At 57.0% G+C, this 14,539-nt stretch overlaps 4 protein-coding genes across 4 annotated transcripts; 2 read left to right on the forward strand and 2 right to left on the reverse strand.

Moving 5' to 3' along the window:
• Positions 1 to 276: 276 nt before the first annotated feature.
• On the forward strand, positions 277 to 3,121 carry INS49_014533 (uncharacterized protein; the record flags this gene model as incomplete). Its single annotated transcript, XM_043175223.1, has 3 exons — positions 277 to 294; positions 353 to 465; positions 550 to 3,121. 3 exons carry the CDS (start codon positions 277 to 279, stop codon positions 3,119 to 3,121), a joined length of 2,703 nt encoding a protein of 900 aa, XP_043020180.1.
• A 400-nt stretch (positions 3,122 to 3,521) lies between these two features.
• On the reverse strand, positions 3,522 to 4,980 carry INS49_014534 (uncharacterized protein; the record flags this gene model as incomplete). Its single annotated transcript, XM_043175224.1, has 3 exons — positions 3,522 to 3,742; positions 3,800 to 4,029; positions 4,094 to 4,980. 3 exons carry the CDS (start codon positions 4,978 to 4,980, stop codon positions 3,522 to 3,524), a joined length of 1,338 nt encoding a protein of 445 aa, XP_043020181.1.
• A 1,528-nt stretch (positions 4,981 to 6,508) lies between these two features.
• On the forward strand, positions 6,509 to 9,579 carry INS49_014535 (uncharacterized protein; the record flags this gene model as incomplete). Its single annotated transcript, XM_043175225.1, has 4 exons — positions 6,509 to 6,758; positions 7,464 to 7,550; positions 7,628 to 8,689; positions 8,759 to 9,579. 4 exons carry the CDS (start codon positions 6,509 to 6,511, stop codon positions 9,577 to 9,579), a joined length of 2,220 nt encoding a protein of 739 aa, XP_043020182.1.
• A 737-nt stretch (positions 9,580 to 10,316) lies between these two features.
• Positions 10,317 to 14,010, reverse strand: INS49_014536 (uncharacterized protein; the record flags this gene model as incomplete). Its single annotated transcript, XM_043175226.1, has 3 exons — positions 10,317 to 10,386; positions 10,449 to 13,861; positions 13,966 to 14,010. 3 exons carry the CDS (start codon positions 14,008 to 14,010, stop codon positions 10,317 to 10,319), a joined length of 3,528 nt encoding a protein of 1,175 aa, XP_043020183.1.
• Positions 14,011 to 14,539: the final 529 nt, after the last annotated feature.

Genomic DNA, 14,539 nt, shown 5'->3' on the forward strand with positions numbered 1-14,539 from the left:
CAATTGAGATGCGCCTCCTTGTGTTTGACGGAGCAATTCGTCTCTGTTGAGAAGGGGAGGGAGCAATTTCGGTTTGGCCAGTCTTCCCCTGAAAGCTCGAGCCCCTTACTTAGGTTGGCAGGCTGGCCCAATTAACAAGGGTCCCTCCTCCCCAGCGTGCCAGGCACGGCGATAACGGGACGATAAGGCGGGCCCCACAAATAACTTGAAAGGTTCGCTGAAGTTTGGGACTTTTCGATGCAGGACGCTGATGAGGAACATGGCTATACTCTGAAAATGAAGACGGATTTCAAGGTGCGCATGCCCTACGGTGACTCTTATTATGTCGCGCACTTACTGACACAGCATCTAGTTCTCCAACCTCCTCGGAACTGTCTATAGCAGGGGCAATCTGGTCTTCAGCCCAGATGGGACCGACCTGTTCTCGCCCGTGGGCAACCGAGTGACGGTTTTCAACCTTGTTGAGTATGCTATGCTGCCTCCTCCATGAGCATCTTGCGCGCTATCACGTATCTGCGCTGTGTGATCCACCACTGACAATGACTGCAGCAACAAGTCTTACACACTTCCTTTTGCCCACCGAAAGAACATCGCGAGAATAGGGCTCACGCCTCAGGGCAACCTGCTCCTCACAATCGACGAAGATGGCCAGGCTACACTGACCAATATCGCCCGGCGTATCGCCATTTACAACTTTTCCTTCAAAGCTGCGCCCACAGCACTCTCGTTCTCCCCATCCGGTCGTTACTTCGCCGTCGGTCTCGGTCGCAAACTCGAAGTATGGCATGTGCCGTCCACACCCGACGCACATCCGGACGGCGAGCTGGAGTTTGCGCCCTTTGTCAAGCACCACACACATACCGGTCATTTCGATGAAGTGCGGCATATTGAATGGTCCAGAGATTCAAGATTTTTCCTCAGCGCCTCGAAAGACTTGACAGCACGAGTATGGAGCTTGAACCAGGAGGAAGGGTTTATTCCAACAGTACTGTCAGGTCATAGGCAGGCTGTTGTGGGCGCCTACTTCTCAAAAGACCAAGAGACAATATACACCATCAGCAAGGACGGTGCTGTCTTCCACTGGAAATATGTTGCTTCAAAACGCGGCGGCGAGGAGATGGACGACGAGGAACAGGAGAAAGATTTGCGCTGGAGGATAGTCAACAAGCACTACTTCATGCAAAATAACGCTCACCTGAAGTGCGCCGCATACCACGCCGATTCAAACCTGTTGGTTGCGGGCTTCTCAAACGGAATATTCGGCCTGTACGAGATGCCTGACTTCAACATGATTCATACCCTGAGCATATCACAAAACGACATCGACTTTGTCACCATAAACAAGACGGGAGAATGGTTAGCTTTTGGCGCCTCAAAGCTGGGCCAGCTCCTGGTCTGGGAATGGCAATCGGAGTCCTACATATTGAAGCAGCAAGGCCACTTTGATTCTATGAATTCACTCGTCTACACGCCTGATGGCCAACGAATAATCACGACGGCAGATGATGGCAAGATCAAGGTCTGGGATATTGAATCCGGATTCTGCATTGTAACCTTCACAGAGCATACCAGTGGCGTCACGGCGTGCGAATTCACCAAAAAGGGCAACGTGCTCTTCACGTCCAGCTTGGATGGATCAATAAGAGCGTGGGATCTCATCAGATACCGAAACTTCAGGACTTTTACAGCACCAACGAGGCTTTCATGGTCATGTATGGCCGTGGACCCCAGCGGAGAAGTGGTGGCTGCTGGCTCTCTTGATTCATTCGATATTCACATCTGGTCTGTTCAAACGGGTCAGCTTCTGGACCAGCTCGCAGGTCACGAGGGACCTGTGTCGTCGCTTGCGTTCGCTCCAAACGGCAACACTCTGGTCAGCGGTAGTTGGGATCGGACTGCAAGGATATGGTCCATCTTCGACAGGACGCAAACGAGTGAACCGTTGCAGTTGCAAGCAGATGTTCTGGATATCGCGATCAGGCCGGACTCGACACAATTCGCCATCTCGACCCTGGACGGCCAGCTGAGCTTCTGGAATATGACAGAGGCGCTGCAGGTCTCAGGTCTAGATGGCCGAAGAGATGTATCTGGTGGGCGGAAAATCGGTGACCGGAGGACGGCAGCCAACGTAGCTGGGACAAAGGCCTATAACAGCATTAAGTACAGCGCGGATGGCAGTTGTCTGCTCGCAGGTGGCAACAGCAAGTACATCTGCTTGTACTCGGTCGCGACGATGGTGCTCCTGAAGAAGTTCACAGTCAGCGTCAATCTGTCGTTATCAGGCACGCAAGAATTCCTGAACAGCAAGCTTTTGACGGAAGCTGGTCCGCAAGGCGAGCTTGACGACCAGGGAGAGGCTTCCGACCGGGACGACCGTATAGACAAGTCTCTTCCTGGCTCGAAGCGAGGAGACCCGTCCTCCAGGAAGAACATGCCCGAGGTGCGGGTCTCGGGCGTCGCCTTTTCACCAGCCGGCACAGCGTTCTGCGCAGCCTCGACGGAGGGCCTATTGATCTACAGCCTCGACAATGTTCTGCAGTTCGATCCCTTTGATCTGAACATGGAGATCACGCCGGCAGCGACACTGGCAGTGTTGGAAGACGAGAAGGACTACCTCAAGGCACTGGTCATGGCATTCCGCCTCAACGAGGCCGGTCTGATCAAGCGGGTGTTCCAGGCCATCCCATACCAGGACATCCCGCTGGTCGTGGAGGAGATGCCCGTGGTCTATGTCCCAAGACTCCTCCGCTTCGTCGCCGCCGAGACGGAGTCACCGCACATTGAGTTCTGTCTGCTCTGGATCAAGGCGCTGGTGGATAAGCACGGCGCCTGGCTGACGGCCAACAGGGGCAAGATCGACATGGAGCTACGGGTCGTGAACCGGGCGGTGACGAGGATGAGGGACGAGATCCGCAAGCTGGCGGACGAGAACGTCTACATGGTGGACTATCTCCTGGGACAGGCTGAGACCAAGGATGCTGCGCAGGAAGGGAAGGCGCTTGCTTGGTCACTTAATGGCGAGAATGGCACAGGCCTCCTGACCACTGGCCAGGAGGGCGTGACTGTTGCTGATCTTGTGAGCGAGGGGGAGTCCGAAGAAGAGTGGATTGGTGTAGAGTAGAGTAGATTAAGGTTGCTACAGGTTGAGAAGAAGAAGAAAAAAAGCTATGAATACCACGCCGCTGATACCCCTACCAGTCAATCTGTGCCCGTGATAGTGTACTCGTACAAAGGTAACATACAATGTGTAGACGTGCGCCAGCGGCAAAATTTTGGTCCAGGGGAACATGCCCCAAAGTAGCGACTGTTGAAATGGTCCTCGAGCACAGACTCTTCCCCAGTTTCAAGAACTTCGACGTGTGTCCCCTGCGCAGGAAGTCGAGGGCAAGGCCGCCTGCGGATCTCACCCGCAGGGTTACAGCTTGGCAGAACTCGGGATTTCCTTGTTGTTGCCGTTGTATGTCAGCAGACCATCCCCAGCGGAACGGACAACGAAAACAAAACTTCGGAGGAGTCACCGTTCAGAGCTCATGAGCGCCCCCGCCTCTCACCCAGTACCCGCCAGGCGACTGCAGCGAGTCGAGAATCATGTGGTTGATCTTGGCCCACATGTCGTCCCCCTTGATTAGCACCCAGTCTTTGTCCTGGTACTTCTTCGTTACCTCCTGGCATATCCCTGCCGCCCTCGCCAGCTTGATGGCATGGCCGTCGTCGGGAATCAGCGCGATCTTTGATGCGATCTCTGCGAGGACCGGTCAGCCTGGGTTGTTTTCCTCGCGCGGTCATCACGATGACTTACCAGCTATGGAGGCAGTGCCTTGATTCTTGGGCTGGTATGCCTTGATCTGGTCTAGAGACAGCTCGGGGACGCCTCCGGCAGCATACTCCAACAGATCATATCGGATCTTCCACTCCAACAAGCGGGCCTTGGTCTCGGCCGGTATCCATGACTGGGAGTTGAAGGTCACAGATATGGGGGCTGAGTTCGGGTGGTGGCTGGCCATACGCAGACTGTCAGTCCTCCCTTCTCTGTTCGGAGACCCCTTCGCACAGAGGAGACCTCGAAAGGGGGCATAGGGGAAGGCGCACTCACATGAGGAAGAAATCGAACTTGTTGACCTTGTTTGGACGAAATGAAGCACCGGCAGCCATGAACATATTCGCGTCGAACATCTCGGCCGTCCTCTCCTCCACCTCGTCAGGCCTCACCTTGACCTTGCTCAGTATCTCAAGCATCTCGTCCCCAGCACGCTTGAAGATGGTGTCGTGGAGATTATACCTGGCCTCGTTCGCCAGCTCCTTCCCCAGCTTCGGCTGGTCGCGCACCTCCCTCAGCAGCGACGCGATGCTCGGCATCCTGGCCGCGGGCGCCCTGCCGTGCGCCTCGTTGGCCATGTTCTCGGCGGCGAAGAGCTCCTTCTTGAGGTTGTCGTGGTGCACGCACGTCTGCGCCAGCGCCTCGGCCACGATGGCGGGCTGGGCCCACTCCATCGCGTACATTAGCTGGATGAGCGGGTGGAGGACGCCGGCGTAGAGGCGCACGAAGAGGTCTTCGGCGGCCTCGCTGCCTGACAAGAGATACTCGGTCACGACGGCCTCCCAGCCCTTCTGCTCGATCTCGCGCTGAAAGAAGGCAAGGAAGTCCGGGTAGTGCTGGCCCCTCCCGAGGTACTTGCTCGCATGCGACCACGTCTGGAGGTCCTCGACGACGTCCTTGTGGGTGGGCTTCGCCGGCAGCTGGTAGCCCGTGTTGCCATCGAAGCCATGCTGGATGGCCTCCGCGTCGGCGCCGGTGCCGTAGAGGGCCAGGAGGTGGTGGACTATGTGGTTATGGAAGCCTCGGTCGTTGAAGTAGACATGGAACACGTCCAGGTCTTTCTGCAGGAGCTCGGTGACCTTCTTCGCGACCCCGTCCGTCTGCTTGACCCCCCACAGGCCGGTGTCCTCGGGGCTGATATGGATTCTGTGAGCCGATGCCATGGTGCTTGATCTTCGCAGGGAATTGGATGGATTATTTCTGAGAGTGTAGCTTGCTAGCCTTGACAATATCATCTGCAACTGAAAGCAGTTGGCCTGATGATAAACTTTCATTCCACCGCCAGCTCCCTCCACCAGTGCCCCCTTTATGCTCCCAAACAACCTTCTTTGAAATGTTCCACCTGCTGTTTTTCGGACTAGAGTGACTAATTGATATCCTGCGCTCTGGTCGTGAGAGGGTAGGGCATCTCACGGTGACTGGTTCGGATCACGTCGAGGGGTCGTCACCGAGCGGAGAAGGCAGGAGATGCTCGGGGCTGGGCATGGATCCATGCTCGCGAGGCGAGAGCCCCGAGATGTGTCGTTGAACGTGTGACCTCAGTGACAGAGACTGAGTGCCGGGCCAGTACGAGGATAGGACAGGGTTGATGCTACGTACGTAATTGTCACGGCCCAGCTGGGAGTAGGCTTGCTGCTTGGAGCGAGCTGGGTGGGCGGGTAGGAGTCCTCGGATTACTACGGTGTGCGGACTGGTGGACTGGTGGACTGGTGGACTGGACGGCCTAGACCCAGGACTTGGACTGGACGGATGAAGCTTAATAACATCAGGATCACAATTGCTCCATTGTCCGAGATCCGAGATCCGAGAGCAATGGATGTCGTGCCAATTGTCAGCAGCCGCCCATACTCCCCATATTAACGCTGCTGCCGTTGCCGAGTTTGTGGGGTTTGCGCAAGCCAAGTCGACCAGATCCCTTACTCTGTATGACTATCACTTGTGCATCCGGGCCTGAGCCAGCTGTGCCGCCCGGAGATGCAACCCCTTCTCCGACGCGAGACAGCGGAGAAAGAAACTTTGACCTTGCGGGAGCTAAAGGGGCCTTGGGCAACCTAGCTCACCCAGGTGCTTTAATCACGACAAGCTCTGAACAGGCTCGTAGTATGTGAACCTTGGCCTCAACCTCGAAGGGGGACCGAACACGGACTCGGGGACCAGGCCCAGGGGCAACGGCCGGCCAGCATCATACTAGAAGGGATTGGATGCGATGCATATCCGGACGGATCTACAGTCCCATTCCATGCCTGTCCTCTCAACTTCCTCTTTTGCCTCGACTGGGATGCGGTTGCTTTGGCAAGAGCGTATTCACCGTCGTTCCCAAAACGGCCACCCAGACGCCTGGGCCTGCATACCTTGCATACACAGCAGCGGCATGGGACGGCTTCACCTGTATGGGTCCTCGTTTCGAGCCCAGCCTGACGAGCTTGGCCCACCGCGTGCCCTTCCGAAAAGTGCTCCCCCCGAGAAATGCTTACCGTGGTAGCTGTCCCTGCACGCCTGTGCTCACCGACGAGGTCAGAATCCGGTCCACGCTTCATCGACGCCTCCTCGCAACAGAGCGTCAGACGCGGGTTCGCTCGCTACACACCACGAAAGCGGCAATGGTTGCAGGAAGGTGGTGAGAAGAATGCAACGTGGTTCACGTGAAGCGAGGACTTGGGACTTGCTGTTCCGAATTTCGCAGCTGCCCAGATGGGAATGACCCCGGCCACCCGGACCCAGATCCACGGACCGTACCAAGGTTCTGACAGCCCGCCTGAAACCTCGCCCACCAGGCATCATCGCAGCACGCCACGACGCATACACTTTCCTGCCACGCAAGTCCTCATCGGCCATGCTAACCGAGTCCAGCCCTATCCGCAGACCGCCACCGGATCTCCCAAGACTTCCATGTTGCCTCTCTCGGTGCGCCGCGGCGGCCCCTCCTCCGCCAAGGGCGAGCGTGATCGACGGCCAGGATCTTGCGACGGTCACCACAGCATGCGGCGCCCGAGCCTATTCTATTCTCTGCCATCGTTGCCTCCCTGGGCGCGGTGTAGTCATGGGCTATCCGTTTCCTCACCTGTCAGCCTGTCAGCGCGCCGCGTGAGAGGACATACTCCGCACTTGTCTCATGTGACAGCTTTTTATGCTCGTGGACCTGCCCACGGTGAGAAACATGAGGCGGCACGGACGGTGGACCTCGACATCGGACGAGTTTGCGGGCCTTGTTGGCGACGCCTCGGTCTGGCCGCCCCGATCTGGATGTCAAGGTTTATCTTTGGGGGGGCCTCTCATGCGGGAGCTTCACCTGGCCAGTGCCAGGAAGCGAGCCCTGCCAGGTGGTCATATCCCGCAGTTCTCGCCGTGCGGCCTGCTTGGACTGGAGTTTGATCCTTTCCGTCTTCTAATCCGCCTTGGACCTTGACGTTTATTCCTTTTGTTTTGACTCCTGTGGCTTCGATTCCATGAGTATGGCTCTGGAAGCCCCACTGTCTCTCTTAGACTACCATGAGGAAGCCGTGCTTCTCTGAGGTGGCAAGTGTGTATGGGCTGGTAGCCTGCTGGCTGCATGGAAGGTTGGCGTGTGCAGCAGTCCTGCACAGCCGTCAAAATACAGGAGCCCCTTCGTCCGGATGTGTTCGCCGGTCATTTGCTGTGGGGACAGTCCTGGGTGACTTCGCCTACATTGATGGCGGCGAGGTATCCCAGGCCAACGGAGGTCAGCCGTCGGGCAATAATGTCCCGAGTCCAGGTGAGTTGCAATACTGAATAGATCCTCGCAATATCAATATCACTGGTGAGAGTCACGGCTTATTTGTTCTTGTTTAGAAAGCTCAACGCTATCAATAAGTCTCCGGGAGTCCTGGACCAACTCCACCGTGCCCATCCAGGTAATCCAAAAGCCAGCACCCGTCCTCAACAGCCAAGCCATATGGACCGATGAATCAACAAACTCATTCTGGATCTGGGGAGGAGCATCTGCAGATGGGACCCCGCCCCCTCCAGACCAGACATGGCAATTCTCCGCCGATGGGAATGGAGGTGGCTCCTGGAACCTGAAGCCGCCGTCAAATCCGAGAATCTTCAACGAACTGTCACGTCCCGTCGGGTGTGCCCACACCCAAGGCGATGGTGTAGGATATTGCATGGGCGGGCTCCTGACCAGCCAGTCGAACGCCTCGGTGGCGAGCGACTACGCCGTGGCCGGCCTCGTGAGCTTTGGGATGAGCTCGTCGGTGTGGACCAACACTTCGATCGAACGCACGCTCGTGAACGCGCAGGCCGAGTACGCACCGTTTGGTCCCAACGGCCTCATATTGCTTCTTGGCGGGACATCAGGGGACTCGCCGCCCGCTCTCATCGACTTCGTCAACATCACATTCTATGACCCCATTACGAAGCAATTCTTCTCCCAGCAGGCCACCGGCACCATCCCCACGTCCCGTCAGCGCCTCTGCTCGGTGGGAGTCCCCGGGCCAGGCAATACCTTCGAGGTTTTCCTGTACGGTGGCCTCATGGCCGACAACACCGTCTCTGACGAGGTGTTCGTGCTGTCACTGCCGGGCTTCGTTTTCGCCAAGGCAGACAACCCCGGTGCGACCACCGCGCGTGCCGATCACGCGTGTGTCGCCGTGGGCAGTGGCAAGAGACAGATGCTCTCCATCGGGGGCACCGACGCCTCCAAAGGCTACCCTGCAGAGTTCGCGGACCCGGACCCATGGGCTCAGGGACTTGGGGTTTTCGACATGACCGCTCTGCTCTGGACGGATGGGTATAACAACGATGCTGGAGCTTATGATACCCCAGAAGTTGTGAAGCAGTTCTATCGTGATGGAGGGCTGGACAAGGTTCAGTGGACAAGTGACGAGGTAAAAAATTTGTTCAGTTCCAGTAAGTCAGGACATGAGCATCGTCCTTGTAAGGTCCTCCATTTGGGTGAGAGTACTGACATAAATCCAGCCACGCCGGGCTTTGGTGCAGGCTCGAACAACAACAACCCTGGGGGTGCCACTAGCGACAATAGTAATGATAATAATAACAACAATAACGACAACAACACGAACGAAAACGATACAAACAGCTCTACCGGCAGCGGACTAACATCAGGTCTGTCGAGGCAAGCCATTCTAGGAATCTCAATCGGGTCATCCGCAGCCCTGCCCATCCTAATAGCCGGACTATATTTCTTCTGCTGCCGACGGCGGCCCAAAGCCTCCAGATCGATATCCGCCACGACGACAACGACTATCCACCACCACCCCAAACGGCGCAGCTCGGACGCCAGCAAGGAAGAACGCGATCATGACTACAACCTTTCCGATGTCAGCAAGCGCCCAGCAGTCCGCTCCATCGACAGCAACAAGAAAGGACACCTAGCCGTTCCATCCACCCCTCTGGCACGGCGGTCCCTGGAGCAGTACAGCGTACACATCAAGGGCAACGCAACGCCAATCATCATCAACAGCAACGCGCTGACAGAAACAAGGCCGCTCATCTCAGGGACAGAACAGCAGCAGCAGCAGCAACAAGGACCGCAAGCGCCAAAGCGGGTCAGGTTCTCGGCGCTGCTGAGGCCGCCGCAGCGCAAGCCCGTGCCCGCCCTCCAGCCGCAGCAGGCCCTCGGCGGCAACCCCGTAACAATTCGCTCGGAACTGGCCGACCGCCGCGGGCGCCCGGCCCTGCAGGCCATCCGCACTCGCGCCGCCGCGGCGGCGGCAGCGGGAGGAGGGGGCGGGCCTGTGAAGAGTGGTGGGGTTCGCGTGTACCAGGGGCCGTCGTGATGATCAATGACGGGGAGAGGGATATAACAGAACCTCTTGCTTCGCCTCCTGCTGTTAATTTTTTTTTTCTTGGCTTCTATTTGTGTGTCCCATATTTCACGAAGGATGTACTGTCTGGACTTGGTTCACATAGTAGCCGTCTAAATGTATAGACATTGGCCACCAAGGCTATCTCTTCATCTTGCTGGGTGCAAGATGCCTGTACCGTTACCATTGAATGGGCAGGAGCATCAGCATGAATACCACAAGGGGCAGCCCCCTCGTTATTCACAACAGTAATTATGTAGTCAACCATATAGACCGTCCAACCCGTAATATCTGGATATGCTCGCTTAAGTCATCGCCTCAGAACCCCACTCCAAGAAGTGCCCGCCACCTTGGTCTTCTATCAAACATCCCTTTCATCCCCACCCGGTGACGCTCTGGTTGTCATTGCGCCAGACTACAGATCTAAGCTTTTTTCTTTTCTCTCTCGAAACGCGCCCCGCGGTTAATAAAAGCTGTTGCCACAGCTTGACCTTTGACCTTGACCGAAGATGATTGATGATGCCTCCTTGCGCCGTGCCCATGTCTCTTTTGAAATCGTTGACGTTGCCCCCGTTGTGTGGGTATAAGAGCTTCTTCGATGTCGTGATCGTTTCGTTTCATCTATGAGTCGCTCCTTTCGTGATGGCTCAAGGCCCGCAGTGAACAGGTCGTCCAGCCCGCCATGGCCCGTCATGGCTGCTCTTACTGGATTATCGATCACTGATCAGACTCTGGCTTGTTGCCTTGTCGTATCCAATGACCTCAGTCAGGTAGTACATCCTACCACGATCTGTTAGCTTCCCACAACTTGGGACTGCGAAGGGTATGACAAGGTTGCTTACTTCTCGACCATGAGCTCCTCCGCGAACGTGTCTTCGAAGCTCTGCTGACACTGTATCCAGGCCATCGTCCTCTTCTTGGGCGATATCTTCTTGACTGTCAGTTTGAATCTTCCTGTGACAGGCCTGTGGTCCGACACCCGGACCTCGTGCCTCCTGTAGTCGATTTGCTGTATCCTTCCTCTGCCACGGAACAGCAGACGGTCGCACCATGCAGGGCTGCGCTTCTTCTCGCTCGAGTCGTAGTTGTCTGTGCCCACGTCGTACTTGTACGTCGGCGCGAACGTGATGGGCATCTCCTCGAAGGCTCGGAGCTTGAAATCCGGTTTTCTTCGACGCGCCACTAGGAGTTGGTCTCGTTCGAGGAGCTTGGGGAGGTTGCCCTGCTTCACCGCCATGACCACCGTATCGCGGCTCATGGTGTCGATCCGGTAATTCAGATCGCCGTTGAGGATGACAAGCTCGTGATCCAGGATCATGGTGCCGTCACCGCCCCCGGCATAGCTATCGATGCGGACACTTGGGTCGCGCTCCGAAGGTAGAATGGGGGCCTCAAGTATCGCAGCAATGTCGTTGTTGCGACTTTGAGCTTGCGACTGCCCTGCTGCCAAATGGCAGTTGAAGAAGCAGAGAGAAGTGTCGTCAACCATGAAGCGGATTATGATAGCACCTTTGTTCCCGTGCAAACCGCCCATGCCTCGTTTGACCTCAGCTGTGCTGAGATTCGAAATCCGATCCCGAACGTCGGCCTTGACGAAGATGCAATAGAAGAGACCGACCATGTGTGAAGTTTGTAAGAGGTGGTACAGATCCCCAGGCATGTAGTCATCTAGGCTTCTGATGAGGAAATCCCTCCAATCTCGATATTGATGGCTCATGCGCTCCTGGTCCGATTCTTTCTTCTTGGATTTGAAGAACCGCTTAGCAGTGGCGGTCTTGTCCTCCAAATCAACGAGCTCTTGGAAGGCGAATATCAAAATGTCCGGGGAACCGCTGCCCTGTAGCAAATTCTGTATGAAGACGGAATCCGACTCGGAATAGCGCAGGCTGTTGGGTGTAGAAGCTCCGGCATTCCATGTCATTATCATGGCCTTGAGCGTTTGGAACTCGCAGTATTGCACGTCTTTGGCCTTCATTTCCGCTTCAAGCCAGTCATCTTGCAGCATGCCGTCCCATACCCTGATCATATTGTCTGCACCCAAGGAAAGAACCTGATGCCTCTCTAGCCTGTACGAGCTCGAACGATCGGCGATGATCTTGAGCACTGGTTCGTTATGAGCTTGCCACTCTTTCTTAACAACCCATGGGCTCTGGTGGACGTCATAGACAGACACCCTGCCGTTGCTGTAGCCTGCCCAAATGTTGCCGCAGGTCCCTGACAGGGAATTGATCTTGAACGTGCTGATGTTGAGGACTTCCAAACACGAGTAGTCTTTCTTCGAGTACACAGTGACTTTCCCGTCGCTGTGACCGAAGAAAACCTTGTTGGGATCCGAGGGGAGCATGGCGCCTGCAGTGACATCGCCGGCGGCGTCTTGGAATAATGAGCGAAGGAGCACCTGGAACTGGGCCTTGCCATCGAGTGTCGGGAGGAATACGCGTATCTCCCTGCCCGTGGCATGCCAGAGCTCATCACCGACGACCATGGAAAATGTATGGCCCTTGGGCACTCGGAACGACTGATGTGGGTGACCCGACAGGTCAGGCGTTCCGTCGGGCCCAGGTCCCCAAACGTGAAGGGTCCCAGCCTCGTCCAGGGTCCACAGCTCGTTGAAGTGCCGATATATCTTGACAACTTCATTCCTCTGGTGGGCACCGGTCTTGGTTGAGACAAGACTTTGCGTTAATATGTCCGCCTCCATCAGGTCCCCATTGTTGTTTCCGATCCACAGTCGCTTCCCCTCCTCATCAACATTCAAGCCAGGTTTGAAGCTCACAGCCGTAGCCTTCAATCCCTCACCGTGCTGAAAGCTCATGACGAGTTCCCCGTCCCTCAAGCTCCACACCCTAGTAAGATGCCCTGAGGTGCACACGAGGTCGCCACATGCATCGAAATTCCTCGCATCCGACTTGGTTACGATTTCCTGTTGCCCGTGTTTCATGTAGGGAGGTTTCCTGTTCGTATTTGAAGCATCCGGGTATGCTCCGTTGACAACTGCAGCTGACTCTGCAGACTTGGCAAGCACGACGGCTTCAGAATCGGCATTCCGCGGCTCGGTATGAGGAGCGATGGCTGCCGCAGACTTTCTGGACTCAGCGGGTGGCCTCTCGGCCCCTCTGTGAGACACCGTATTTGCCCTACCGGTCATTGTTGGTGTTGGTTGCTGCACAACAGGTGTCGAAACGGTTCGCTTCTGGTTCGCTGCCGGAATCACTGCTAGACTCGAAGCCGGAACCCCTGGTCTCGGAGGTCTTGGAGGTGGTATTTTCTCGGGTGGTGGCCCTGACTTCTCTATCGTCACACTCTGTGGTCTCGTAGGCAGTGTCGGCCGCGGCTCCCCTGTGACGTCTTGAGTAAGCTGGCCCCTTGCGGATCCATCCAGCTCCAGCTCTCGATCCCTCCTCTTGCTTGCTATCGACGGATGAAGTGGCGGCGGGTCGAATCCAACCTGCAGAGTCTTGGCTGTGGCAACGGGCTCTCTCGGCGGGCGTGGCCTTCGCGGCAGTGTCGGCGGCGACCCTTCGTCGACGCTGGCAGAGCCACTGGTAGGCGGGCTGCTGAAGGGCGACACTTTGTCGGGCATGTTTCTTCTCGACTCCATCGCACTGTCTGCCGTCCAAGAGTTCCTAGACCTGATGAGCGCCTTTCCAGAGCGGTTGGTTGGCGGAGGCGCAGGCGCAGGGTCGGCCTCGCGCTGTCGCCGAAGCTCGGCAGACCGTCGGGGGGGAGGCGGTGAGGGAGGCTTGAAGGCCACGACTTTTGGCGATTTCCGAGGATCAAGGTTCGGTGTGCGCGAGCGACTTGGGATCTTGAAGTTTTTGCCCGGCACGGCCGGCGAGGTGGCCGGCTTCACGACATCGTCCGAGTTCAGGAAGCTGGGCTGGTCGTTCACAGCTATATTCAGAGATCGGCCCTTGGGAGGGGACTGTGGCGGTTCGACGGTGAGGGCGGGAGCTGGCACAGGTCGTGGGGTGAGCGGAGGGGCAGGGAAAGCGCTGCGCGCAGGAGAGCACGGGACGCCGTTTTCCTTGGGGAGAGGAGGTGCAAGGCCAGGCTTGTGCTTGGGTATGGGAGGAGGCTCCTTGGAAATCGCGTTTGTGTCCCTGGGCTTGTCGGGGCGAGGCCCTGGGGAGGCATTCCGGCTCGAGGGTTGAGGTTGGGCTGGCTGCGGTTGTTGGGGCTGCGCCTGGAGCTGCGGCTGATCACCAACCTTGCCAATGTTTTCGAAGTGCGAACGGAGAGAGGAGACTGGTTTCTGTCGTCGGTTGTCAGTCATCCGCAGGGCGCCGGGCTAGAGGGCAACAGGAAGGGCGAGGATGCCCCTAGACATCACCCGGGACCCAGAGCAGTAGGACTCACAATGGAGGATCCATCAGGCCCTCCTTCCTCTTGAGGAGCCGCCATGGCCTGGTGTTGTGGAAGAGGGATGCGGAACAGAGAAGGTTGACGGCGGCAGCGACGGCGACAGCGACAGCGCCGGTGACGGTGACGGTGACGGTGACGGTGGGGCTTGCGGGCGCGGGCGTGGGAGTGGGCTCGTCGTAGTTGGGGTTGGGCGTGGGCTTTGGACTCGGGCTCTGGCTCTTGGGGCGCCCATCACTCCAAGATTGAGCAGTGACTCGCAGGAAACATGCACCAGTGAGGAGGCCAGGCAAGCGGGCTGTTGTTGTTTTTGTGACTGACAATCAAAGACGGAAAAGGGGGGCTGTTGGCCCCGGGCGCACTGGGTAGGCTAGACTTGAGCAGACGCGAGTATAGATACCACTCTGTGTATTAAGATGCGATGCTGGTATGTGCTCCGTACCACCTAATGTACGTAGGCATGCAGAGTGCAGACTAGGTACCCGTCCAAGGCACAGCGGCCACCCTCCTGACTGGGTGAGCAAGGGTTGTGCGTGGTTGGGGTCTTGGTGGGCTGGCAGGCGTGCCTGGA

Source organism: Diaporthe citri (genome assembly GCF_014595645.1).
Source record: "Diaporthe citri strain NFHF-8-4 chromosome Unknown scaffold_8, whole genome shotgun sequence".
Lineage (NCBI taxonomy): Eukaryota > Fungi > Ascomycota > Sordariomycetes > Diaporthales > Diaporthaceae > Diaporthe > Diaporthe citri.